The 27,722-nt window shown below is 32.7% G+C and overlaps 2 protein-coding genes across 2 annotated transcripts; both read right to left on the bottom strand.

The window, feature by feature from the left end:
- Positions 1-1,699: 1,699 nt before the first annotated feature.
- LOC112795282 (uncharacterized) lies at positions 1,700-3,132 on the bottom strand. The gene is made up of 4 exons (XM_025837220.1): positions 2,490-3,132; positions 2,195-2,399; positions 1,945-2,111; positions 1,700-1,851 (listed from the first exon to the last, which is right to left on the bottom strand). The coding sequence occupies exons 1-4, from the start codon at positions 3,130-3,132 to the stop codon at positions 1,700-1,702; spliced, it is 1,167 nt and encodes a 388-aa protein (XP_025693005.1).
- A 93-nt stretch (positions 3,133-3,225) lies between these two features.
- Positions 3,226-4,308, bottom strand: LOC112795281 (uncharacterized). The gene has a single exon (XM_025837219.1). It carries the CDS (start codon positions 4,306-4,308, stop codon positions 3,226-3,228), a length of 1,083 nt encoding a protein of 360 aa, XP_025693004.1.
- Between the last annotated feature and the right edge of the window lie 23,414 nt (positions 4,309-27,722).

Genomic DNA, 27,722 nt, shown 5'->3' with positions numbered 1-27,722 from the left:
AGAATGGAAATGAAATTATGAATTATTATTTTTACTAGAGATAAGTTCTCTAAAAATTAATATTTTTTAATGGAATGACTATTTTAAAAGTTTATAATATTAGAACTATTTTTTAAAATAAAAAGAATTAGAAACAATTTTAATTTTTTACAAAATTTTGAGAATCAAAATAATATTTCTTTTATATTTTAATAATTTTAACCTAAAACTAAATAAATATTTAAAATTTTTTATTAAAGTTATTGCTCCGATTTCAGGGAAAAATAATATCTTGCTTTGATACATTTTCGTTACACTAGAAAATTTATTTCTGAAAGTTTGTTTATATAATTCGTCTAAGGTAATATTTTCCATGAGTAATGTCAAGTTTTTTTTTTTAAAAGCAAGAATAAACATCATTAAAAATAGTTGAGACTTCATATTAACTTTTGTTAGTTTTGTGTGTTCTCAAAATTGCTTTTTAAACTAATGTCTCCTCTTTTTTCTTCTATACCAAAAGTCATTATTGCTTGATTTCACTCATTTTTCAACATCATTGATTGTGTAAAATGAATTATAACCAAATATAGTTTTGTGGCTAGGATATTATTTAAGACAAGTAAAACGACAAATGAGGGGAAAAAAAAAAGAGATATTATATATTGAAAGATAAGTGATAGAATGTGGCCTAATTCCGTGAAAAGTCATTCTAATTCATATTATTTATGATTTTGATTGGTGCATACAGAACGGTAAGAATTTTAGCCCTACACTCTAACACAACATGCTCCAAATAAAATAGGGTATCAGTCTATTCATCAAGCTTAACTAAAAATTAGGTAAAAAATGTTGATTATTTCTAAACCCCAATTCAATTATGTTTTTGCATGTGTTCTACTTTGAATGTAAGTAATTTATAATTAGGGGTGACAAAATGGGTCGAAGTGTTGGACCGATTTGTCGAATTCGCTAATTAAAAGCGGGTCGGGTTTGGATTTAAAATTCGTTAAATTAAAAAAAATTGCTAAATTTGCAGGTTTTGGCAGGAGTGGAACGGGCCCATCCTGTCAAACCAAAGATTTTTATTTTTTTATTAAATGAAAGAGTGATTACTACTGTAAAATTAATAATTATATAATTTTCAAACATTTTTTTATTTTTTATTTTTGTTTTTTTTAGTTATTAAATTTATTTATTTTATTTTATAATTTCGTATATATGTTCAAATTATGTAACTTATTTTTTAAAATAAAGATGGTTCTATTGACAAATATTATTTTAAACAATTTTATTGAAATCAAAAAATAAAAAAAATAGTAAAAGAATTATATTATAATTTAATTATTTTTTTATTTGTATTTAATTTTTTAATTATTATTGTTTGGTTAATTTTAATAAAAAATTTTTCAAAAAAAAAAGTCAAGCAGACTAATCCACTCATAGTTGTCAGAACCGAACCGGTGATCGAATCGGTCAGGCCACTGAGTCACTGGGTCACTGGTTGAACTGGTTAACCCGGTCCCACATAAGTAAAATGTATAAAATAGCTAAAAACTTAAAAATTAAAAGTTAAAAAACATATCTCCAATAATATTTTAATAAACATTAAATCTCAAATCCTAAAAATAAGTAGTAATACGAGAATAAACATAAAATTTAGTACTATTAGTCTATTACATGAACAACTCAATTTAACATAATGAAAACAACAATTCATGGATTATATCCAAGGAGTAACTTCAAAGTCTGGAAATCTTTCTTCATCTGACAAATCTGGAGCTACATCCTGATTGGTTTCATTCTGATTTGCATTTTCCATAGAAGTATTATTAGCTTCACCATCATCTCGATCATCTTCCAGATTCAATTCATCTAACATTTCAATAATGTTTCACAAATCATAATCAATAATACGGCAAAACATTTGGTTAAAGCATTACAAACTCATTCCTAACAACAACATACCCAAATCATCTAAAGTTGATTGAAGAGACATATTTGCAAGATCATTCCGTAAAGCATCAACTTCTTCAGGAGTTAAAAATGGTGGTGAATCTTCCATTATCCATTCCGAATGATCCTCAAATGCATCAAGACAAATTGGATCATAACTTTGCTTTCTCATTCGGTTCCTATATTATCAATTAACTTGATTATTCTTATTATGACTAAAAATTTTAAATAACGCCTTCAAGAAAGAATAATAAAAAAGTACCTTTTTTGTAGCCTTAAGTTGTAATGAACATAAACAAGATCATTAAGCTTTTGATGCTCTAACCGATTCCTTTTCTTTGAGTGAATGTGTTCGAAAATGCTCCAGTTACGCTCACAACCTGAAGAACTGCAAGTTTGACTCAAAACACGAATTGCTAACTTTTGCAGGTTTGGTGCTCCACATCCATAAGATTCCCACCATTGATCTTAACATAAAAAGAAAACAATCATAATCATAAAAATCAAATCTTAAACATATCACAATCATAAAAAACTAATTTTAATACAAAATTTACCAGGCATCACAGTGCTTCGCTCACGTATTGCAGACTGTCTCCCAAAGTCTCCTTCAGCATTCTTAAATATTCTCTTCTCACTTGTCAATTTAGTAATCAAATCAGCATCACCATAAGCATACCTCTCAATCACATCTAGTAGGCCAGAAATTGTGTCTTTGTGCTTGTCAAATTCTGCAGAATTAAATCGAAAAGCTGGATTTAACCAATAACCAGCAGCATGAAGGTTTCTTTTAAGTTGTAAATCCCAACGTGAATCTAAAATCTTCAAATAAGGTTCAACAACCCTCTTTCTTTTTTGAAACCTCTTCACCATGTCTTCCCTAGCCTTATACATAGCTTGATAAAGGAAACCCATTGCAGCTCTATCTTCAATATCCACAATACGCAATACATGAACAAGTGGCTCCGTAAGCTTAACAATATCAGTGCATTGATTCCAAAATTTAGAATCTAAGACTTGATCCACAAACTTTTTTGCTTTGGCTTCTTTAGAGTAAGCTGAACTTGTCCATTCTCTAGATGTCACCATAGCTCTCAATGCATCCTTTTGAGCCAAAATACTTTGCAAAGCAATGAAATTAGTGGCGAATCGAGTTGGAGCTGGACGAAGTATTTCTCGGCCGCCTGTGAACTGCCTCATCAAGTACAAAGGATGGCAGTGATTATAGATATATTTCGTAATCATTGAAGCTTGTGACACAGTTTCAGTCACTTCCACAAACTTCCCAATATCCTACAACATCAGATTAATACAATGTGCCGCACAAGGAGACCAATACAATCTAGGAAACTCCGATTCCAACAACCTTCCAGCAGCAACGTAATTTGCAGCATTATCCGTCACTACATGTACAACATTCTCAGGACCAACAAATAACACAACATCCCTAAGCAACTTAAACAAAGCCTCAGCAGTTTTTGAGATATGAGAAGCATCAACTGACTTTAGGAAAACAGTTCCTTTAGGGCAATAAACTAAGAAATTAATTAAAGTACGTCTACAACGATCAGTCCATCCATCAGCCATGATAGTACATCCAGTTTGTTTCCAAATCACACGATAACCTTCAATCATCTTCTTTACATCTCCAACCAATTTACTCAACAAATATCCACGAACTCTTTGGTAATTAGGCCCTTTATACCCTGCACCCATGTTTGCAATAGCATCAATCATCGGCTGATAATAAGCTGAATTAACCGCATTGAATGGCACAGAGGCATCCATCATCCATCTTGCAATAGCAATATCACACTTCTCCACAATTTCTTTGCTTTGGAGAACACTTTTAATACTTGGTTGAGCTCCAGGTGTCGCTGCCGGTGGAAAAAAGGATTGTAATCCCTTGACTTGTTTTCCAACTCCCTTTCTAGAGCTAGGTGCTGGAATTCTTGATGCTTGTTGTTGTCGCATCTCATTACGTTCAATCTCATCAAATTCTCTTTCAACGTCATCACAAGCACCATAACTTTCTGCATATTCTTCTTGAGTTTTCCTTTTCTTGGTTCGAAGATCTTCAATGTTTAGATTGAATTGGTGTCTCACCACAGCAGGCACCTTTCGACATGCCTCAATATCTCCGCCTTTTCCAGCCAAATGATGCTTAACCCGGTTAATTCCTCCACCTCTAATAAGCTTCTCGCAATAAATACATACCAAAGCAATTTTTCCTTTATCCAAAACTTGTTTACAATGGCCCCATGCAGGATCAGTTTTTCCTCTGTTACTATTTTTTTGGGTTCCAATTGAAGGATCAGGAGTTGATCCTTGTTCCTGAGAAGTTGGTGTTTCTGATGGTGTATTTGATGAAGCCATCCTAAATTCCTAATCAACCAGGATCCAGGACTAAATAACTAATCTCCAAGAATAATACACAACAATCCACTAAGGCACTAACTACTAAGAATAATATACAACAGCAACCAACAATGGATAATCAACAAACTGAACAGAAATAAAAAAATAAATCAAGAAATGAGAGATCAAACAGAAAAACATGTGGTCTTGTTCATGTTCTCATCTGGACAGAAATCAACAATCTAAATTAAACAGAAATCAACAACCTAAAATTATTTGAACAACCAACAATCTAAATTCTAACACAAATCAAACAGAACCAAGTAACCAACATACATAATCAATCTACAATAATCAATTAACTTCAAAAAATTAAAAAATTAAAAATACTTAGTTACTTACCTGGCTGGACGGCTGAACCCTGGAGCTGGAGGAATGGAGCGACGAGCAGAGACCAGACCAGAGAAGAGGGAGACCGGAGCGACGAGCAGAGACGCGGGTGACCGGAGCGACGAGCAGAGACGCGGGTGACCGGAGCGACGAGCAGAGAAGAGCGACGAGCAGTAGGCGACGTCGCGACGATGGACCGTGACGGGCTTCTGCCTTCTTGGCGGTGGTGAGTGGCGCACTACTCTGAATGCGGTGGTGAGGTGAGTGCCGCGCTGGTTGAAGCTGAACGGGGCTGAGTGAGTGGCGCACTTCTCTATCTCTCAGCTCTCAGCTCTCATGGTGATGGTGCCATGGTGGTCTCTCAAAGTTTGGGAATGGGAAGGGGAAGTGTGAAACAGGGGATGGAGGCTAGGGTTACGGCTTACAACTACAAGCACTCAGTCAGCACTGCAGCAAGTTTTTTTTTTATTTAATAAAAAAACGACGTCGTTTCCAGCATATGAAACAAAAAAAATTTAATTTTCGAACCGGTCCGGGTTAAACGAAACCCGCCGGTTCACCGGTTCTGATCAAACCCGGCCGATTCAATACGGGTCTTTCCGGTTCGATTCCTTGTCCGGTCAGATTACTCACCCGGACCGGTTATGGCACCGGTTCACCGGTTTTCCGGTCCGACCGGCCGGGTCGGTCCGGTTCTGACAACACTGAATCCACTGGCCTGCCATAAAATAGGACGCATTTTAAACTCACCTTAGTTGGTGGGGCAGAACCAACTCGCCCTATTTATGGTGCAGTCCCAAACCTAAGCGGGATAAGCGGGTTGGGACGGGCCAACCTGTTTTGCCATCTCTATTCATAATGCAGGCTTAAATTTTATAAAATAACAAGTAAATCACATTGAAGTGTTGCAATTTAAAATAAAGATGTAAATCAATTTTTTTTAACTAAAGATAGAGAAATTTAAACCTGCAATTTTTTAGGTAAATATAAAAAGATTACGTTGTTTGAGCTATAACTCGTTGGTAGATATAAATCACCTTTACCTAATGTGATTTAAGCTTGTTTTATGATTTATTATTATTTTTGAATCGCACCATGATGTGTATATTACTATATTTATTGGAAAACAAAAATCATATAGACATGACAGTTTATGAATATTATAAAAAAGTGTAATTATCTAAACAAGCTTGCTATACATACAAGTTTTTTTTGACTTACAAGCTATACAAGTTGGCCTAAGTCCAAGAAAAAAATATGCGCACCACTTTATTAGAATCAAGTGTCCAACGCACGCGCCTTAATCACTCTTCCACAACACGTTCACTCTTCTTCTTCTTCCTCAATCAAAATACAAACTGTCAAGATTCAAGCGACATTCGAAACAAACTACAATTCTGCAGAAACGTTCTAACTCCTCGCGAAAAGTAGAAGAAATCAAGAAGAAAAGATACAAATCTCCATAAAAAAATCACCAGAAAAAACGAAGAAACATTATTCAAGGTACTGTTTTACTGTTCTTCTAGTTTTTTTTTCTAGATTATGCCATGTGCTTCATCCTTAACCAGCAAAACATTAAAAGATTTCAAGAAGAAATATACTGTCTCCCCCATGTTTTGCGTGTATTTCTTAAATCCTTTGGGTATATTTCTGTAATCCTTTGGGTGTATTTCTGTAACCATTTGGGTGTATTTCTGTAATCTTTTCTGTAACTGTTTGGGTGTATTTCTGTAATCGTTTTGGTGTATTTCTGAAGTTTCATTATCTTCAAAACGATTTCAAAGTTTGATTTCAAAAACTATGAAAATCGAAAAAAAACGAAGCAAGAATATAGAGAGAGAAAACGCAAGTAAATGACGAATAAGAAACCAGTGATAAACGCAGGTAAAACGAATGAAAAGGTAAAGAGAGAACGCAAGAAGGAGATCCAACAAATTTGGCAAGAAATTCGAAAAAAGAAACAAAATTTTTTGAAAAATGAAAGTTATATATTTGCCCGTTAATTGATTTGAATTTATTTAAAAGTCTATTAAAGAGGCACGTAGTATAAGCAGCGCATTTAGTGGGTTTTGTTCTCTTCAGGCTTGTAATGCTTGTAATCGCAAAACACTTGTATATAGAGATTAATCCTTATCCAAATTAGTCTTCAAAATATTAAAAATAGACATTTTAGTCTCTAAAAAAAATTAATATACAAAAACATTCCTAAAATTTTTCTGGCAAACGAATTTTTGATCTATTTTTTGGCAAAATAATTACCCAAATCAGTCCCCAAAAATTTTAAAAGTGAATTTTTAGTCTCCAAACAAAATTAATACACAGATCAATTCTCAACGTTTTTTTCTGTTAGACATAATAATCATCTGTATATTTTTTGGCGTAATACTAATTCACTAATAAAAAATGTTGAGTTAGCACACAAACTTGCACACATGACAATTAAGTGAACGAGACTAAAAATTGATTTTTTTTAATAAAAATTCCATTTGTAGTGGATGAGACTTAATAACCTGCACCAGAATTACTCTAAACTTATATCTTAGTAAAATAAAATATTTATTTTTACTTTTACTATATGCCAACCTTTATTATTATTAGCTTAATTTTATACATATAGATAATGAGACTAACATATTCATATAATTTTTTGTTAAAAATAAGTAAGATGAATAATAATATTTTAAAATTTAAATTAAAATATATTTTTTAATACAAACATATTTTTTTAAATAGGACATTGATGAATTCTTGTTAAATAAACTTTACAAATAAAATAATTTATTGTAATTTTAACTTTCTTATTCACATTTTTTACTCTCTTCTCCAATAGTTTTTACCGCGATAATGCATGTTGGGATGCAAATTATAATTACTCTAGAAAGGACGATAAAAAATGGTGAAAAGAGAAGGTCCAACTGTTGATAAAGGAGGTTGGTGGCGACAGTTCAACGAATACCGTGAGAAAAGGAAGGCAACGGTAGCACTAGCGGCTGAAAACGGTGGATGAAGAGACAGAAAAAGACGACAATTGGTACTATCTTGATAAAGCGTCGCACATAAAATCTCACTACACTGCTAGGTAATAATTTTAGTTATTATTTTTTTTTTATTTTAGAAATAAAAATTATTTTTAATTTATTTTAAAAAATTCTTGGGATGCAATGTGGTAAGTACGTATATGTATATTAGACGGAAATTTTTCTTCAATAAATTTAAAAAATAATTAAAATAACATTTATTATCAAAATTATTTTTTTTATTTTTTAGAACGAGGGAAAATTAGATGGATCCCACTATGTTTTTTTTTTTTACATTTTTTATATTAGTTTTAAATGGTAAAAATTTGTATGTTTAGCAAATTATATTTAACAAAATTACTTTAACCTAATTTGATTAATTTTAAGTTCATAAATCGTATTAATAATTACTTATTTAATATTATCTTACATTTTAAATTTAAAGTTATAATTTAAGATCAAACACAATTTAATTTAAACTCAATATAATTATTTAAACAAAATATGGGATCAAAATATCAATTAATATTTAAATTGTTATGATTTGAATTTCAATTTATTTAGTTTTGAAAAATAATAAAAATAATTAATCTTGGAGAAATAAATAACTAAGCAAAATTCCTTTTTTTAAAGAAAAATAAAAATCTACTTTTATAGAGAAGCTATATTTAAGTTAAATATAATAAAATTTTAACTTTTTAAATATTTTTTTAGGATGAAATATATTTTTTTATCTTTAACATTTGTGAAAAGTTTCAAAATCATCTTTAATATTTAATTTATTTTAACTTTTGTATTGTGTATTTAATATTTTAAATATGTTTTAATTATATTATTACCGTCAATGTTAAGATATATATCGATGTTTTAATATTAGCTTTGTGTATTGTTAATTCACATGACATCAGGGTTTAGAGTCATAGTTATTGACATATTTGAAACTTTAGAAGTAAAATTAAAACTAAGACAAAATTAAAATCAAATATAAACATTGAATGGAAAAATATACTTATTATCAAGTAAAATTTTTTATTAAATAAAAATCACATTAGGGATAACTTTGAAATATGCTACCTTTATTTAGACTCATGGTATTACATTAACATTTTTTTATTAAAAATAAAAATGATATTATAATAGTTATTATAACATATTTTTGTTAGTAATTATATAAATATATTTTATGATATTAATTTTCTTATTTTTGTTAGATAATTATGTGGCGCTAGTATATACAAATTAAATTTACTTTTATTTCGAATATTTTTTTCATATTTAATTTGTTGAATTGTTTGATGTACATGCTGGAAATTTTTGCTATATTAAAGTACGTAAATGAGAGTTATTTGTTTATAACATTTAAGGATGCAAAATTTTGATTGTCATAGATTCTTGTAATTCAATGATGGAATCAATAACATGTATATTCTATATATAGTAAGTTATGAGCATCCAATGTAATCGATCTCAGATAAACTAATTTATATAATAATTGATATCTGCTTTATCACATTTACTATATATAAGTAATCTGTTTCATACATGCGTTATGACCAATTTTATTTGATGAAAATTTTGATTAATAATAAGTTTTTTTTGGGAGAATTAATAGTAAGGATCATGAGTAAAGGTTAATTATAAAGAGAGATCAAATATACTAAAATTATTAACAAGAACCATAATAAGTGTTATTTAAAGAGAAATATTATGTTATTTTTTATTAAGTGACAATATTACTTTTTAATATAGTATCTTTCTCTCATTTATTATATTTCACTTTTTTAAAATTAAGTTCTTAAATTCACAGTTTCACTACTTTATAACCTTTTTATTATATTTGTAATCTATAAATTCGATTTATTTTATTTTATCATCATGAATTGGATGAACCTTTCAACTTATTTGCAATCTCACCATTACTTTTGTGAGTTTTATTTATTTGGAGAAGTTTTTCACAACTACATAAATAATGAATAAATCTAGAAAATTTACATTCTATTATCTAACATTAATAATTTTTTATAATTAAATTTATTATTTTAACTCTAATTTTTGAAAGATTTGAAATTTTTTAAAATTAAGATATAAATTTTAAAAATTAAAATTTAAAATTTAAAAAGGTAAGATTAAAAATTAAATTCGATAAAAGATTAGCAACATTCTATAAGTTTTTCATTTAAAAAATTTATTTGTCATGGACAACTACGTATATAGATTAGCTCCTCAACTAATAACATTTTAGATTGATAAAATAGTTCATCCAACATCAATTATATATATATATATATATATATATATATATATATATATATATATATATATATATATATATATATATATATATATATATATATATATATATATATATATATATGTTAATACAGATTCTTGGCCATAATCTCCTTGTTGCAACTCTTTTGATAATAAAAAAGACAGGTTTTGTAGAAATTGGGTTAAGGACGCTAAGCATAACTGTGGTAAAAAATTTTGATTACAATAAAAAAGAATGATAATATTAAAAAATATGATGAGTCATTTTATAAATTTTGTATTTCTTTGTTTTTAAATAAATTTTATTAGGTCTTGTATAAGAATTTTAGTTTAATTGGTCCTTTTGAATAATTAATATGTACTAATGGTCCTTTATGATAATTTTCTTTTTTTTTTTTTTGTGTCTTCGACATTTGCATTTATATATTTGGTTGTAAATTTACTCTTGGAGTTTAATTGGTTTCAATTTATTCAAACGTTTTAAATATGTTTCAAGTCTCTGAACGTACGTGTCACCTAATGTGGTAATATTAGGGTAACACTTTAACAGTATTAACCTTCACCCGTATAACTAAAATAAAATAAATTAAATTTAAGAGATAATTTTAAAACTTTCAATAGGTGTTAAAATATTGTAAATATACTATTTAAAATGGGATTTTTATTTAAATAAATTTAAAAATATTTTATTTTTTGAAATAAATAATTTTAAAAATTATTATGAAAATACGTTATCTAGTCTTATTTTGTTTACACTGTAAACGATATAACTATGAATAAACGAGATATATGTATTTTTTTTTAATTTCAAATAGCTTCTTTATATTGTAAACGAGATACATTCATAATTATCTTTTACATTATAAACGAGATACATTTATTGTTATTTTTTAAATTTTATATACGTGTAGGGGTGTACATGGTCCGGTCCGGCCCATACTCGAACATTTTAGGAATTAGTTTGGTGTGATTTCACCAAGTTTAGGATCGGGTACGGGTCTCAAAAATAAACCCGATTCATGTGTACTCTAAGAAAACTAATTAAAAAAGGTATATATGTTTTAAATTAATTCCAATATTATGTTATATTAATTATAAATTTATTATTTTATTTTTAATCACACTTGTTGAATTAGAAAATAGATAAAAAAGTATCAAATTAGAATTTATAGACAAATTCAAGTTCAAATATGGACATCAATTTTTGGATAACAAGTTTCTTTTTTATAAGTAAGTACATCATAAATAAGTTTATTTATAAATAAGTTTTTTTATAAATTATTGTTAAGGATTTAAAGGCCGAATTTTCACCCGGTTTGGATCCGATATAATTATGGCTCGAAAAGGTTTAGGTTTCATCGGGTTTAGGTCGGGTTAGGGTCTAAAAAATAGACTCAGTGTATATTTAAGGTCGGATCTGGATTAGGACAAATCCGGTTTCACCCGACCCATGTACACCCTTAGATATGTGTATTTATAAATATAAATATATCATTTTTAAAAATAATACAAAATATTCTACCAAAAAAATAATAAAAATATTAATAATTTAAATTGGACCAAACTCTTAAAAATATAACGTTTTAAATAATAGAGAAGAATGAAGATAGACGGTTTTAAATAACAGTAAAATAGACGTTTTCAAAATAAATGTGTGGTTTTAAAACATTATCTTTCAGTTAGTTAAAACCATATATCTTCTGTTATTTTAAAACATTCATCTTTTGGTTATTTAAAACCGTCCATCTTTGTTATTATTTGAAATGTTTTATTTTTACGAGTTTGGTCTAATTTAAATTATTAATATTTTCTATTATTTTTAAAAAGAGTAAAGTATATTTTTTGTCCCTGAAGTTTGATAAAAGTTTCAAAAATACCCTTAAGTTTTATTTTGTTTCAACTTTGTCCCAAAAATTTTCGATTTGCATCAAATATACTCCTAATAGCTAATTTTTCAAAAAATTTAAGACTAATTCAACAACAATTTCATAAGAACAACTCTCAACAAAAGTAACTCAAGCATAATTTTCATGCATTATTGTTAGATTGGTCTTAATTTTTTTGAAAATTTAACCGTCGAGGATATATTTGACTTAAATCGAAAACTTCTGGGACAAAATTAAAACAAAATAAAACTTAAGAGTATTTTTGAAACTTTTATCAAACTTTAGGGACAAAAAATATACTTTATTCTTTCAAAAATTATATATTTATATTTATAAATACACATATCTCGTTTATAGTGTAAACGAAATAACTATGAATGTAACTCGTCTACACTGTAAACGAGATATGTATATTTTTTCAAATTTCATATATCTCGTTTACATTGTAAACGAGATACGTTCATAGTTATCTCGTTTATAATGTAAACGAGATAAGACTAGATAACATATTTTTGTAATAATTTTAAAATAATTTATTTCAGTAAATAAAATATTTTTTAATTTATTTAAATAAAAAGTTTATTTAAAATGTCAAATTCCTTTTTGATTGGGGAGGGGAAGGAACAGAGGAAACCAAAATATTGAGTAACTAAATCACCAAAAATAAATGATAAGTAGATTTAGGTTTTGATTTATTAATTACTTTATTTTTAAATTTAAATTTTGATTTGCTTTTATTTTAAAATATTTTAAAATTAAAAATGAAAAATCGATTAATCCGGTCATAAAATTACAAAATCAATTGCAGATTTACAATTCAACAGAAAGATTCATCTCATGAGCATCTGAATCGAGTGAGACTCATTCAGATTCGTGACCGCTTCATCAAAATTCTGTACCGCAAGAAGACATATCGTCGATACACTCATTTGACGTATCTAGCGCGTGTCGGCACCGATACCATGAGTGAATTCGTACTTCATAGAATAGAAATTCTAGTTAAGTTAATAGTGATTTTGAGCATTATATATGCTCGAAAAATAAAGTTGCTATTTTTATTCATCTCTTCAATGGAGAACCATCAACCATGTGTTAAAATATTAATGGAATCTAATTGAACAAGTAGAAAACCTAGTTGGAATCGCAGTAGCAGTTTGGATCAGAAAATGTGTATGTTCTATTTTACTTAAAGCTTTTAAAGATTGTTATGTTTATTTCTTATATGTATTTTTTAATTACTATATCCAGGTATGTGTTGTGCATTCCATGAACTGACTTTAAACAAAAATTCCACTTAAAAAATTATGGAAGCATTATTATTTAATTTACTGAATTCAATAATTATATATACATATTCTTTCTAGATAGAGCCTATATAATAAATTATATTTTCCATATAAAAAATAAGTGACTCTAGTAGTTCCGGATTCAATTATTATTGACTAATAATTCAAAGCATTATTAGGTACACCAACCTGTGATATATACCTTGAATTAATTAGGCCATCAAAATTAGAATCACGGGCAAATTTCGAAATGTAGACATTATTAATCCATATTTGAATACTTGGAGATAAGAACCACATGTTTGTTTCACTTGATAATCATTCAAATTGATTTTTAAGTTTTAAACATGTATAATTTGGCTCTCGAGTTTATTTCACTAATCAAATTAGCCGTTTTGTTACTAACTACACCTTTCCGTATATTTTGAAGACGATACTTATTTAACACTTATTTAATATACGTATCTTTTATATTTAATTGTATCTTAATAAAAGAATATAGAATATTTTTTTAAATATATTTAGATACACTTAATTATTATGATATATCAACGGTATATGTTTAACCTTATTCTTAACTTATATTTTTAAAATAAATTTAAAAATAATATATATTGTTATTTATTAAGATAAAAAAATTATTTTAAATAATTTATATAATTAAAAAATATTATAATAATTTATTTAAAAAATATTTTATATTATATATATATATGATATATTTTCATGTCTTATGAAAAATTAAAATTTACATATTTATATGTTTCATCAAATTGTATGTTATATCCTGTGTCTGTATGTATCAATGTTTTTGATTCGTAAGTTACTAATAATATTTAATTTAGTTGATTTTGTCGTAAGTTTTGAAATTATTACTTTGGGATTGATTCAATGTACTAAACTGAGTCATCTATATCTATAAGATTTAGTCAATTATTGAGAAACCAAATTAAATCTCTTAAAAAGGCCAAATTGAGTTCAACATTTTGAGTGTCATAGGAACAGATATAGAGTTTACATATAGCGGCCAAAAGTTCCAATCAAGGAAAGATAAATTCATAGGGCCTCATATCACAACCACTGGGACATGGGAATCATACTTGAACTGTACTACACCAATTATTTCCTTTCCAAAACTACACTTCCGTATTCGTGAGGTGCTTTTTATAGAATCAATTTTTAGTTAGTCAATATTAAAATTTATTCGACTGAAATTTTATGAAAAGAAAATCTTTTTTAATTTAAATATTTTTTAAAATATTTTTAAAAATAAAAATAATTTTATCTTTGAATATTTTATATAAATATATTTTTAATTTAATAATTGTATTTAAATATAATAATTATAGAAGTATTTTTTATCTATTTTTATATTAAAATATCATTTTTAAATAAAAAATATTTTAAAAAATATATATTATAGTTCTAAAATATATATTTTTTATTGTTTTTATTTTTATTACTAAAATTTTTTTAAACATACTAAAAAATAAAAAAATAAACTTTTTTAGTAACTTAATAACATCTAAATAAATTCTTAGTCAATTTTATTTTAGGATTTATAATTTAAAATTTAAAATTTATGATTTGTAATCCAAAATGTAAGATGAATAAATCATTTTTAAAAAATTAACTAATGTTAAAAAATATTAATTCTCTAAGATTAATTTTTCATGCATAACCACTTTAGATTGCGTCATCACCCTTCGGCATTATCATTGAAGATTTCGTACAATCCACTTTTAAGTTTTAACCAATCATTTACAAAACGGTACTAACTAACTGTCATTGTCTTCTTTTCTTATTTCATCATTTTTAAACTATATTTTATATATTGTTCTACTATGTAATCGACTCTCTTGCATTGTATAATGACAATTCTTTACCTTCAAGCATCCTCTGTTCTTGTATTTCCATGGATTCCATGTAATATAAAAGAATATAATGAGCAAACATGCTTGGTTTTTTTTTTTTTTTTCTGAATAGATAATCTCTAAACAATGTTATGCCCAAACTTATGGATGGAATAATTGAGCATCTAGAGAAAATTTAGAGAATAAATCAAACTTTATATATAATAATAATGGTATTTCTCCTTGTCAAACATACAAAATTATATCGAAAAACGAAAATATTTTTCGTAAAAAAATTAGTCAAAATCAATTAAAATTTATCATATTTAGTATTTAGGACAATTTACTTAAATAAATAGAATGGGAGATTTCTTTACCTAAATGTGCAAAACTGTTTGTTGTTACGTGCATGTGCAAAACTCCATTTTTATGTAATCCGTGGCAACTCACCACGGTTTCAAAACATGCATAAACCGTGGCAGGTCCCAGCGGTTTAGGGGTAAAATTTTTTGAGTGTAAACCGTGGTAGGTCACCACGGTTTACGAAGGAAAGATGGCAAGCATAAACCGTGGAGTCACCACGGTTTATGAGGAAGTTGGTTGCACATAAAACCCCTGTGGGTTACCACGGTTTATGTAGGTTAAATAATGGCCAGAAAACCTGGTAGGTTTCCACGGTTTACTATGACGGGAAGTCTATATATATGTGGGTGATTCAAGCTCCATAAGAGATCATTCTCACAATGGCTAGTGAGGAAGAGAGTTTTCTTTCCCTGGTGCATTGCTCTGGGAAAATAAAAAAAAGCAAAAGCCAAGGTGTGAAGTTTACCGACAGAGAACCACTAAGTATTTTTATCAGTTCGTCGATGAGTTTGTCAGATTTGAAGAACAGCATCTTGGAGAAGCTTGGCGTGTTGGGTAGCAAGTGGGTGAAGAAACTATTCTACAAGATTCCCATGGCGGTTGTCTCGACCGGTGTTCAGTATGAAACCTTTGCGGTTAAGGCTGATGAAGATATTAGGGTTCTATTCTACTGTGTAAGGAGTTTTTTGGAGATCAGAATCCATGAGTTGTTCGCGAAGTTGGAGGTTGGTGTCGATAGTTCTGGGGCATCCGCTCCAGTTCCTTGCCCAGCTTCCGCGGGTGGTGCATCTAGTTCGATGCCTACGGTCAGACCGTATCTTCCGCCGGTTCAATCACCTTCGTTTGCGGCTGATTTAGACCGAACGGAGGTTGTTGGTTCTGTACCTTTGGAGAATGCAGCAGTCATTGAGCCTCCCAACGTTGTGGGCACCGGTGGTGGCCTCGTACCTTATATCGAAGACTTTGGTGGACCTGAACAAGTAGAGAATGCAATGCGTGACGATAAGTCTGACCAGGAGCCTGTTGATATCAATGGTGACAGCGACGATGACACAGGTGGCGATCCACATGCGCAGCATCGGCCTTCAAGTTCTGGTTCTCATCAGTACCTCCACACTTCTCCACACTAAACTTGGAAGCTCTTGGTCAACAGGAAGACAGTGGTAACAGAGTGGGGAGATCTTCTACAGAATTTCAGATTGGGCAATCATTCCAGAGTAAAGATGAAGCTGTGCTGAGTGTAAAGGACTATAGCATCCGGCGAGGTGTTGAGTACAGAGTCATCGAATCGGATCATTTGAAGTATCATGGAAAATGCAAGGAATTCGGCAAGGGTTGTACTTGGTTGATTCGTGTAGCGCTTCGTGCACGAAAGGGGACTTGGGAGGTTAGGAGGTACAACGGGCCACACACATGCCTCGCAACTTCTATTTCAAGTGATCACCGTCAGCTGGATTATCACGTTATATGTGCGAGGATTCTTCCTATGGTTAGGGCAGATGCTGCGGTTACGGTAAAGGTACTTCAACAAGCGACAGAAGCTGATTACGGTTTCAGGCCTAGTTACAGGAAGGTTTGGATGGCTAAGCAGAAGGCAGTGGCACAAATATATGGAGATTGGGAAGAGTCTTACGCGGAGTTGCCACATTGGATGCTAGGGATCCAGGCGACAATGCCGGGAACAATCACGGTGCTGAAGACGTCTCCTGTTCGGATTGGTGGTGGGGTTGATGAGTCCACGGTGTACTTTCACCGGCTTTTCTGGACATTTTCACCCTGTATGGAGGCATTCCGGCATTGCAAGCCCCTCGTCAGTATTGATGGTACCCACTTGTATGGGAAGTATGGAGGGACGCTGCTGTTGGCGATAGCTCAGGACGGAAACTCGAACATCCTGCCGATAGCATTTGCCCTTGTAGAGGGCGAAAATGTAGAGTCGTGGTCATTCTTCTTGTCCAATCTCCGAGAGCATGTGACTCCTCAGGAGGGTATCCTTGTTATCTCAGACAGGCATAATGGGATCAAGGCAGCGCTTGAGGCACCTGAGACTGGATGGCTGCCTCCTCGTGCTTTCCGAGCCTACTGTATAAAGCATGTGGCTGCGAATTTCGCCCTAACGTTCAAAGGTAAGGACTCAAGGAGGTTGCTGGTCAATGCTGCCTACGCCAAGACTGAGGCAGAGTTTTACTACTGGTTCGACATCATGTGGACTGAGAATCCAGCAATGTGTGATTGGGCCAACCGTATGGAGTATGACAAATGGACCCAACATGAGGATGCTGGTCGACGGTTCGGGCACATGACCACAAACATCAGTGAATGTGTGAACTCCGTGCTAAAGGGAACTCGCAACCTGCCGGTCACATCGTTGGTTAAGTCAACCTACGGGAGGCTTGCTCAGCTATTTGTGGTACGGGGACAGACAGCAGAGGCACAACTCGGATCTGGCCATGAATTCTGTCAGGCATTGGTCAAGGCTATTGATCGGAACCTAAGAGACACTAGGTGCTTCACTGTGACATTATACGACAGGCATCAGTTCGAGTACACCGTCGCTGAGACAACACCAACGGGGACCTTCTCGCTGGGTAGCTATAGAGTTTCCCTTAAAGATCACCGATGCAATTGTGGCCACTTCCAGGCGCTGCATTATCCTTGTTGCCACGCCATTGCGTGTTGCGCCTACTCCCGGCTAAACTGGGCGTCATATGTTCACGAAGTGTATCGTATGGGTTTCTCCCACCTATCCCTGAAGGACTATGGCCTCCATATGCTGGGCCAACCATCATTCCTGACCCTAATATGCGGCGTGCAAAGGAAGGTCGTCCAAAGGCAACCAGGATCCGTGGAAGCATGGATCAGTCTCAAGAGAATCAGCCGAAGCGTTGTGGGCTATGTCGTCAGCCTGGGCATACGCGAAGGAACTGTCACCAGCGAAGACAAAGTGGTGGAGGGGATGCGTAGATCTCATGTCGTGTAACCCCCCTTCTATGCTGTTTCAGTTGTTTCATGGTCTAGATAATCTTAGTAATGTATCGTTGGTTAAGTATGTGACTGTCAACATGTTTCATTAACACAAAAATTTCAGATGAATAAACTCCTGTTATTTTACCTGTTTCATTAAACCACTTTGGACATCTTTCATATTGTGCATTATAATATAAACCGTAGAGGAACACATCAAATAATCTGAAGCCGGTTAAACTACTTGGTCAAAAGATAAATAATATTTAACATAAGTCTGAAAGCCATAAATACTAACTAGCATGCTCAATACATAAACTAACAAAGTCCCTACTGGACAGGAACATATAACATAACTAATCAGAATCCTCAATGGTGTCACTGTCATCATCGTCGAACTAGCCAAGCAAGTGACCTCCGGTGCCACACAAAGGAGGACGCCTCACCTGCCTAGGTCTGTGATCTGCCGCTGGTGCTGAGGGGTGTGCGGGAACCACGCTGAAAGCAGAGGCAGGTGTCCCTCCTAATGCAAACCATGGGTCAGACGGCGATACTGCCGGCTCGTTGAGGTCAACTGCCAACTGAGCCTGAACATCGTCACTCCGTGACTGCTGAGCAGCAAACTGGGCATGCTCCTCAGGCATCTGTGGCCTATAATGGGTATCATCATCATCCCAAAGCATGTCAGCTATGTCTCTGTAGAACTCGGACTCAAAAACAGGATCAGCAATGTCCATCCCGACAGCCACGGTAGTAAACTCAGCAAAACCATATGGGCTCACGTTCCCAAACAGCTGAGAGCTAGAACCCACGTCGAACGTCGGCTGATCCATAGCTGATGCTGATCCAACTACATCCTCAGCGGGCACGTGATCAGTGCCGTCCCCCTGCTCGGATGGTCCTCGGTCAGGCGCACCTCGACGGTTAGGCTGCGCAGGTGGCCGTCTGCCTTTACGTCGAGGAACACGGTAGTCCACTGCATCCCCAGCCTCAGCTCCAGGAACGTCCTGCTCCAAACGGTCGGTAAACTCCCTCCACTCGCGATCGGTGGTCCGGGTCCCTATACGGCGACGCCGATCGACTCGTCTGTTATCTGGTCTGTCATAAACGTGCACTCTAGGAGGTGCCTGGGACGACCCTCTGTGACGCGCCTCCTCAGTCAACACAATCGGCCTCGGATCCTGAAATGCTACATCTGGGGATAGGAACTTGTGCGCCACACGGCACCACCACTCCAGGTAATCTGCTGATGGACCGGGGTCGAGGACTCGATCGACCCATATGACTGACTGAAGCCTGTCCTCCCAAAGCTGGTGCCACTCCTGATAATATGTAGGAAACCACCGGTTCCCACCCCTACCATCCTTCGCATGTAGCCAATCTATGTTCAGAGCTCCATCTGGGAGATGTTGAACACCGCCGAACTGGGGTAGAACCCTATCGACCTGGTGCCACTCGATCGCAGCAAAATATATCAGGCTAGTGACGGCCGTCCATAGCCGTCGGTGCTCGTCAGCTAGTATCTCCGGATGAATAACAGCAGCAACATCAGCAGAAGAATAAGGCTCCCACACAAACTGTATAGAAACAGTATGAGTTTGATGAGACAGTGACATGTAAGAAAAACTAGTACAACTATCAGTAATAAATAAATCACTCACATCGTGGACACGCAGTCGATCCAGTGCAAGGCGTGCGAAAACTAATCTCTGTGCCCCTGCATCGTTCCTCGACACAAACTCGGCCCACCTACAATTTAAATTGAAATGTTGTCAAAACAAACCATAACACATGCTGTTTTTACAATTTATGAACGGAAAATTTTAAACCATACCTGGAAGCAAGCGGAAACCCGAACTGGTCAAAACCAGTGGGCCTCAGAGTGGGAAACCTCCAGAAAATCCAAGACTGTAGTAGTTGTAGTGGCCCAGCCAAGTTAACGACGTTCCTGTTTGTACCACGACAAAGACACCTATACAACCAGGCTAGTGCAGCGGAGCCCCAGCTATATCTGCCCAAGTCGTCCAATGATGCCAAATAAGGCAACCAGTGAAGGTGTACCCTGTTTGCATTCTTGTCCGCAAACAGCTGAGACGACAACAGCATCAGGATATAAGCGCGTGCGTATACACGCACGGTCTCATCAGTAGCATCTGCAGGGAGAACCCGGAACCTCTCGTGGAACCATGTGTAGCACACTGTCATCTGCTTGACTTTACTCTGTGGAGGTAACTCCCTGAACAACTCCCGGAACCACACCCATGCTGGTCTACCGTGTTCCATCAGATTCTCAAACTCAGTCAAGCACCCACTAACGGGCGCACCATCAACCGGCAAACCCAGCTGATACGCAACATCCTGTAAAGTAATGGTGCACTCACCAAACGGCATATGGAACGTGTGGGTCTCCGGACGCCACCGCTCAATAAATGCACTAAGGAGAGACTCATCAACCCAGAACCACTGACTGTTTAGCCTAGCAAGATGATACAAGCCCGCAGTCTCCAGATACGGTATAATCCGGTCATGTAAGGGCATATTCTGCTGCCGCCTAACGGCGGTAATAACCCTACTAGGCTGCAAAACGTGGGTAACAAAATTCCTTAACATACAACCATTACAAACAACACCAAACATAATTTTCGTAAAAATTATTAGACTCGTCACATTAAATTCATTGATTCTCTTATTGTCTAATAAATAGTGAAGCTAAGAATACTATGCACTCATTACAACAAATTAACAATATAAATACAGAAAAAAATATCTTTCAATAAAATATTAATATTTATAATAAAATATTTTACAAAAATACTATTAACCACACTAAGAAGATAAATAAGCATAATAAAATATGCATTACTAACAATACCGATAATAATATTAACATTTGCGTAGACAATATTAATAAACGCCTCACATTTTGATTGACAATAACCATAATAATATCAATATTTATGTAAATATTATTAATCAGAATCACAATACAAATAAACATAATAAAATATTTTTACTAACAATATTCCTAATAATATCAATTGCTATATTAGAATTAATTTTAATAACAATAATAATAACAATAATAGTAACTAACCTCTTCCTCGATATATCCTGCCACGTGAGCGATGCCATTTAGTCGGTACAAGCGATCCTCATCCTCCATTGGCTCCACCACCCACTCCTCCTTCACACCTCCAAAGTTTTCCCAAATCCTCTCAACACTACAACAACTTCCTTTTTTTCCTGATGTCTCAAATGATCCGTCCCTGCCTTCAGCGGATTACTTATATATGTACACACACATAAACCGCGGTGGGTTACCGGGTTTTATGTGCAACCAACTTTCCTCATAAACCGTGGTGACTCTTCACGGTTTATGCTTGCCATCTTTCTTTCGTAAACCGTGGTGACCTACCACGGTTTACACTCAAAAAATTTTGCCCCTAAACCGCTGGAACCTGCCACGGTTTATGCATGTTTTGAAACCGTGGTGGGTTGCCACGGATTACATAGAAATGGAGTTTTGCACATGCACGTAACAACAAACAGTTTTGCACATTCAGGTAAAGAAATCTCCCATTCTATTTATTTAAGTAAATTGCCCTAGTATTTATTAATTGTTATTAGAATTAGTGAATATTAAATAAAATAAATTTTAATTTTTTTTGTTTTTCTAACATTACTAAACAAAAAATAGAAATGCAAGAGGCCTTAATATTTGATTATGTATATTCAAATTTAGAAGAGATGATTTTAATTTTTTTTTTTTGAAATAAAACCCTCTCTAACTTCAACAAAAAATATCTTGAGAGTGGTTGATACACAAGGTAAACTTAATGTTATCATGTTTGACATCTATAAATAATTAAATATAAGTTAATATTAGAAACTGCTAAGGAAGGGATAAAAATAGTGATTTTCTAACAGTTGAATATAGAATGTATCCATTTTTATTGAACAAGAAAACATTAAGACAAGTAAAGATATCATCAATGTGAAATGTTTAATCGTATAAGGCGCCAAATTAAAGATTAATTAATGATATCATCATCAAACATTTAATTTGTTGTGTAAAAGGCTAAAAGCTAAGGCTAACTCAGCAACAAAATGTGATCTAACAACAAGTGCCTTCTCCTCTTTCATTGGGGGTATTGGAAGATGACTTGGCTGGCCATCTTTACATTCATGCATTTTTTTCCATGATGTGATTGGTTTGTAATAATCATGTGAATTCTAATGTATATTTAATACATTTTTATTTAGAGATATTGATATTTCGATCAAAGTAGAAAAATTGAAAGAAATAATCTATTTGAGAAGGAGGGAGTATACTATAACTTTCAAATAATATTATAGGATATTCTATATCCATGTGACTACTCAAAATATAAAATAGTATATATATAATCCTAACAAATTAAGTCTTACCCTCATAACCAACAAATATTAGCTCAAATATTACTATATATATATATATATATATATATATATATATATATATATATATGATTTTTCTTCAATAGATTTTGAGTTCAGGTTTTATAAATAAAAATAATTTTTAATGGGAGAAATAGTATAATCATGATACGAATATTCTTTATTAGATAAAAAGGAATTAGATAAGATTTTTATTTTTATAATCTAGAAATAAGTTATTAATGCTCATGATCAAGTGGTGTCTCCATACTCTTTGAACATTTGTAAGAGTTAATTGAATAAGAAAAGTTCTGGATATAAGTCATTAGGGCTTGTATGCTTTACAAGTTAATTAACGAATAAATCCCAAAAACGCGATGCAAGGTCTACGTTCTTCTTCTTTCTTTCTCTTTTTCTTCTTCTTATTTTCTTTCGTTTTTTGCCTTCTCTTCTTCTTCTTATTTTCTTTCTCTTCTTCTTCTTCTTCTTCTCTTTCGTTTCTTACTTTCTCTTTCTCGTTCTTCTTCTTCTTGCACATTCTTCTTCCTCTTCCTCTTCTTTTTCTTTTCTTTCGTTTCTTGCCTTCTCTTTCTCCTTCTTCTTCTTCTTGCTGCATGTTCTTCTTCCTCTTTCTGTTCTTCTTCTTCATTTACGTACTTTTCTCTTTGTTTTCTTTATTCGTTATTCTCGATTTCCATTTTTTTTACATCAAGCTCTGAAATCGTTTTTGAAGAAGAAGCAGCAGAAGATGAGGAGGAGAAAGAGAAAGAGTTTTGAAATATGCATAAGGTGTACTTCAACGAATTTTGGGTGTATTTCTTAAATCATTTGGGTGTATTTTTGTAATCCTTTGGGTGTATTTCTGTAATCGTTGGGGTGTATTTCTGTAATCGTTTGGGTGTATTTTTGAAGTTTCATTATCTTCAAATTTGGCAAGAAAATTGTTTTCATGGAGGAAGAAGAAGAAGAGTCGTTCATAATGCATGGTGAGTAGCGCGCTTTGGAAACAGGAAGTTGTTGAATAACGTGTGTTTTATTTACTCTTGAATGTGGAAGTGTGTAATGCATTAATTAAGTGTAATGCGTGTGTTTTATTGGACTTGTAAGACTTGTAAGCCAAAAAAACTTGTATGTGTAGCAGGCCTCTAATTGAATCTGTTCTTTACCAATTATACCAAGGATATTGATTTAATAAATGATTTTGGAGAGATAAAGAATAGATAAAAATTGAAAGTGATATTAGTGTTTTCTTTATGCATGGAAATTTGTTATTTTAATTCACATATAATCTATTACAAAAATTTATATGTAATTAATCTATTTTTATGTGTATTTTAAATTTATATTAATAATTAGTTTTAGTATATATTTAATATATTTGAATCGATTATATATAGTTTGTACATGTAATAAGTTAGGAGAGTAAATGCCCCATTAAAATTTAAAACTTGTCTGACGAATATATAATAATTGTTGTAAAATAAATAAAAAAAATATCTAATATAAAATAAAGATGTGTAAATAAATAATTTTAATAATAATATTCACTACATCAATATTTCACATTAATAGAAATATATTAATATTATATATATTAATATTTATATATTAGTACCTACGGGGAGAGCAAAAAAAATAGACTTTATAATATTATAGTGTATGAAAAATGAGAGTGGTAAGAATATTTGTTATTGTTGTGTGTACGAAAGTGAAATTATATTCCACTGTATATTTATAGAGGTAACATGTTTGTTTTTTTAATACTTCTTTAATGTTATTCACTTTAGAGAATGTGAACGGTCCATAATGAATGGGCATCCACATCATCACCTTATCACAATACTCTCACTTGAATGACCATTTAGGATTATGCCTCGTTAAAATCTTGCTAAAGAAAAATCCAGTGAAAAAAAATCTTAGTGAAAGAAAAAGAGTATAATATCCTTTGTGATAGGGACTGCCTCATTAAAAACCTTGTCAAGAAAAATCTAATGGGAAAAAAACCTGACCAAGGAAAAAAGAGTATAGTCTCCCCTCTTATCGACATCATTTAATGTCTCGAAATCGGCGCATCCCAATCTCATGTACCAATCTTTCAAAGGAAGATTTTAGGAGTAACTTTGCAAATAAATCTGCCAGATTATCAGTTGAGCGGATCTGTTGGATATCAATTGTCCATTGATTTTGAAGATCACGAGTGAAGAAGAATTTGGGAGAAATATGCTTTATTTTATCACCTTTGATATATCCGCCCTTAAGTTGAGCAATGCATGCTGTATTACCTTCAAACAGGACAGTTGGAGCTATCTTCTGATTATTTAATCCACATAATGACATAATATATTGGATCAAACTCCTGAGCTAAAAACACTCATGACTAGTTTCATGAATCACTAGTATTTCAGCATGATTAGAGGAGGTTGCTGCTTCATCTGTTTCGTGGACCTCCATGATATAGCTGTTCCACCATATGTAAACAGGTATCATGTTTGAGATCTCTCTTTATGTGGATCAGACAAGTATCCTGCATCAGCATAGCCAACTAGTTGTGACTTGGATCCATAAGGATAAAACAGTCCCATATCAACCGTTCCATGAAGATATCGAAAGATTTGTTTGATTCTACTCCAATGTCTTCTGGTTGGAGAGGAACTATATCTTGCAAGTAAATTCACAGCAAATGATATATCAGGTCGTGTATTATTAGCAAGATACATTAGCGTTCCAATAGCACTAAGATATGGTACTTCAGGACCAAGGATATCTTCATTTTTTTAGGACGGAATTGATCATTTTCCACATCCAAAGATTTTACGATCATTGGGGTACTCAAGGGATGCGATTTATTCAAATAAAATCTTCTCAAAATCTTCTTTGTGTATGTTGTTTGATGAATAAAGATCCCATTTTTTATATGTTCGAACTGTAGGCCGAGACAAAATTTAGTCCTTCCAAGATCTTTCATCACAAACTCTTCTTTTAGAGTTTTTATAATTGTTGGAATCTCTTCAGGAGTTCCAATGATATTTAAATCATAAACGTACACAGCAATTATAATGAATCCAGATGCAGTTTTCTTTATGAAAACACACGGGCAGATATCATCATTCTTGAATCCGTTTTTGGCCAGATACTTAGTAAGACGATTATACCACATTCGTCCAAATTGCTTTAGACCATATAAAGATCTTTGCAATTTAACTGAGTATAACCCCTGCAAATATTCATTGGATAATTTAGACATCTTTAGTCCTTCAGGAACTTTCACATAGATATCACAATCTAATGAGTCGTATAAGTAGGTTGTTACCACATCCATTAAATACATATGCAGTTTATGATATGTAGATAAACTGACCAAATAACGCAATGTTATCGCATCCACTACAGGGGAATACATTTCTTCATAATCTATACCGGGCCTTTGTGAAAAATCTTGTGCCACAAGTCGGGTTTTGTAACGCACAATTTCATTTTCTCATTTCGTTTTCTCACAAATACCCACCTGTATCCAATAGGTTTTACATCTTCTGGTGTATGAACTATATGTCCAAAGACTTCACGTTTTGCAAGTGAGTCTAATTCAGCCTTCATGGCTTCTTCTCATTTTGGTCAATCATTTCTTTGTCGACATTCTTCGACTGATCTTGGCTCAAGATCCTTACTTTCATGCATGATATATAATGTCACATTATATGCAAATATTTCAATGAATTATATTATTTTGGTCCCATTTCTCTCCTATAAAGACATAATTTATCGAGATCTCGTCATTTTCATAATTTTCAGGTACCTGAACGTCTTCTAGCGTTAAAACTATATCATAATTTTGGACAACTGTAGGTGTCTTTACTATGTCTTTCTCAACAGGAATAGTATTTACCTCTTTTCTCTTTCGAGGATTCTTGTCTTTGGAACCGACAAGCCTGCCACGCTTCTGGCGTGTATTTGCTTCAGTGGCAGTTTGTCCAACTGGGACATCAACTCGAATTGGGGCATTTTTTGCTGGTATATAAGACTTGGTTATCCTCTTTGTATCAGAAAATGAATAAGGCAATTCATTTTCTTTTCTTTGCAAATGTATAATCTTTTGAACTTCTAGTTCACATTTCCATGATCGAGGATCTAAATGCATCAAGGATGATGCATTCCAATTAAATTCCTTTTCAGGAAGCTTATTCTCTCCCCCTAACGTTGAAAATTTTGATTCATCAAAATGACAATCCGTAAACTGGGATTTAAATACATCTCCAGTTTGTATCTTAAGATACCTTACTATAGAGGGAGAATCATATCCAACATATATCCCTTAGAAAAGGAGGGTTGAATCTATGCCTTCCTTTTAGGTTGCTGTTATGACCCTTTAAAACAAACTTTCAATTCTGATTCTATTTGTACTCAGCAGCAGACATTTATGAGATGATTTATTTTTGTCTCATGAATATCAGAAAATAGAAGAGAACAGAGAAGAGAAAGGTTAACATTAGCATGTATCTTGGTTCGGTTGCCTTGTGCTATGCAACCTACGTCCAGTCTCCTCCACAACAATGGAGGAATTTCCACTATAGTTAAAAGTATTACATACACCAATTTCACACTCAAGTTCTAACCTAACTTGACACTGGCTATGCTAATACCTAACTCTTCACTCTTAGTGCTAACCCAACTAAGAAAGGGATACCTCACAGGTACAAGATACAAGACATTGACATACCTAAAGAAATCAGAAAATAACTAGACTTTTCTCTCAAGTGTAACACTCAGCCTTTTTCCACTCATGGCTTTTACTTGAGCTTTCTCACTTATACCTTTTCTCACAAGAAATTATAGAAAGATAAACATAGAAAAGTACATCACAATCTGTAAAACATGAAGGAGATTGACTTCATCAACAGCCTCTTCGCTATGTGCAAAATCAGATTTGCAAACCTCAGATCCAGTTCTTCAGTATTGGCCGAATACTTCTTTGAAAGAAAGCATTATCCA

This window comes from Arachis hypogaea, chromosome 4, assembly GCF_003086295.3.
Source record: "Arachis hypogaea cultivar Tifrunner chromosome 4, arahy.Tifrunner.gnm2.J5K5, whole genome shotgun sequence".
In the NCBI taxonomy this organism is placed as follows: Eukaryota; Viridiplantae; Streptophyta; class Magnoliopsida; order Fabales; family Fabaceae; genus Arachis; species Arachis hypogaea.
The sequence above is the reverse complement of the archived record's forward strand: the minus strand, read 5'-3'. Positions and strand labels throughout refer to the sequence as shown.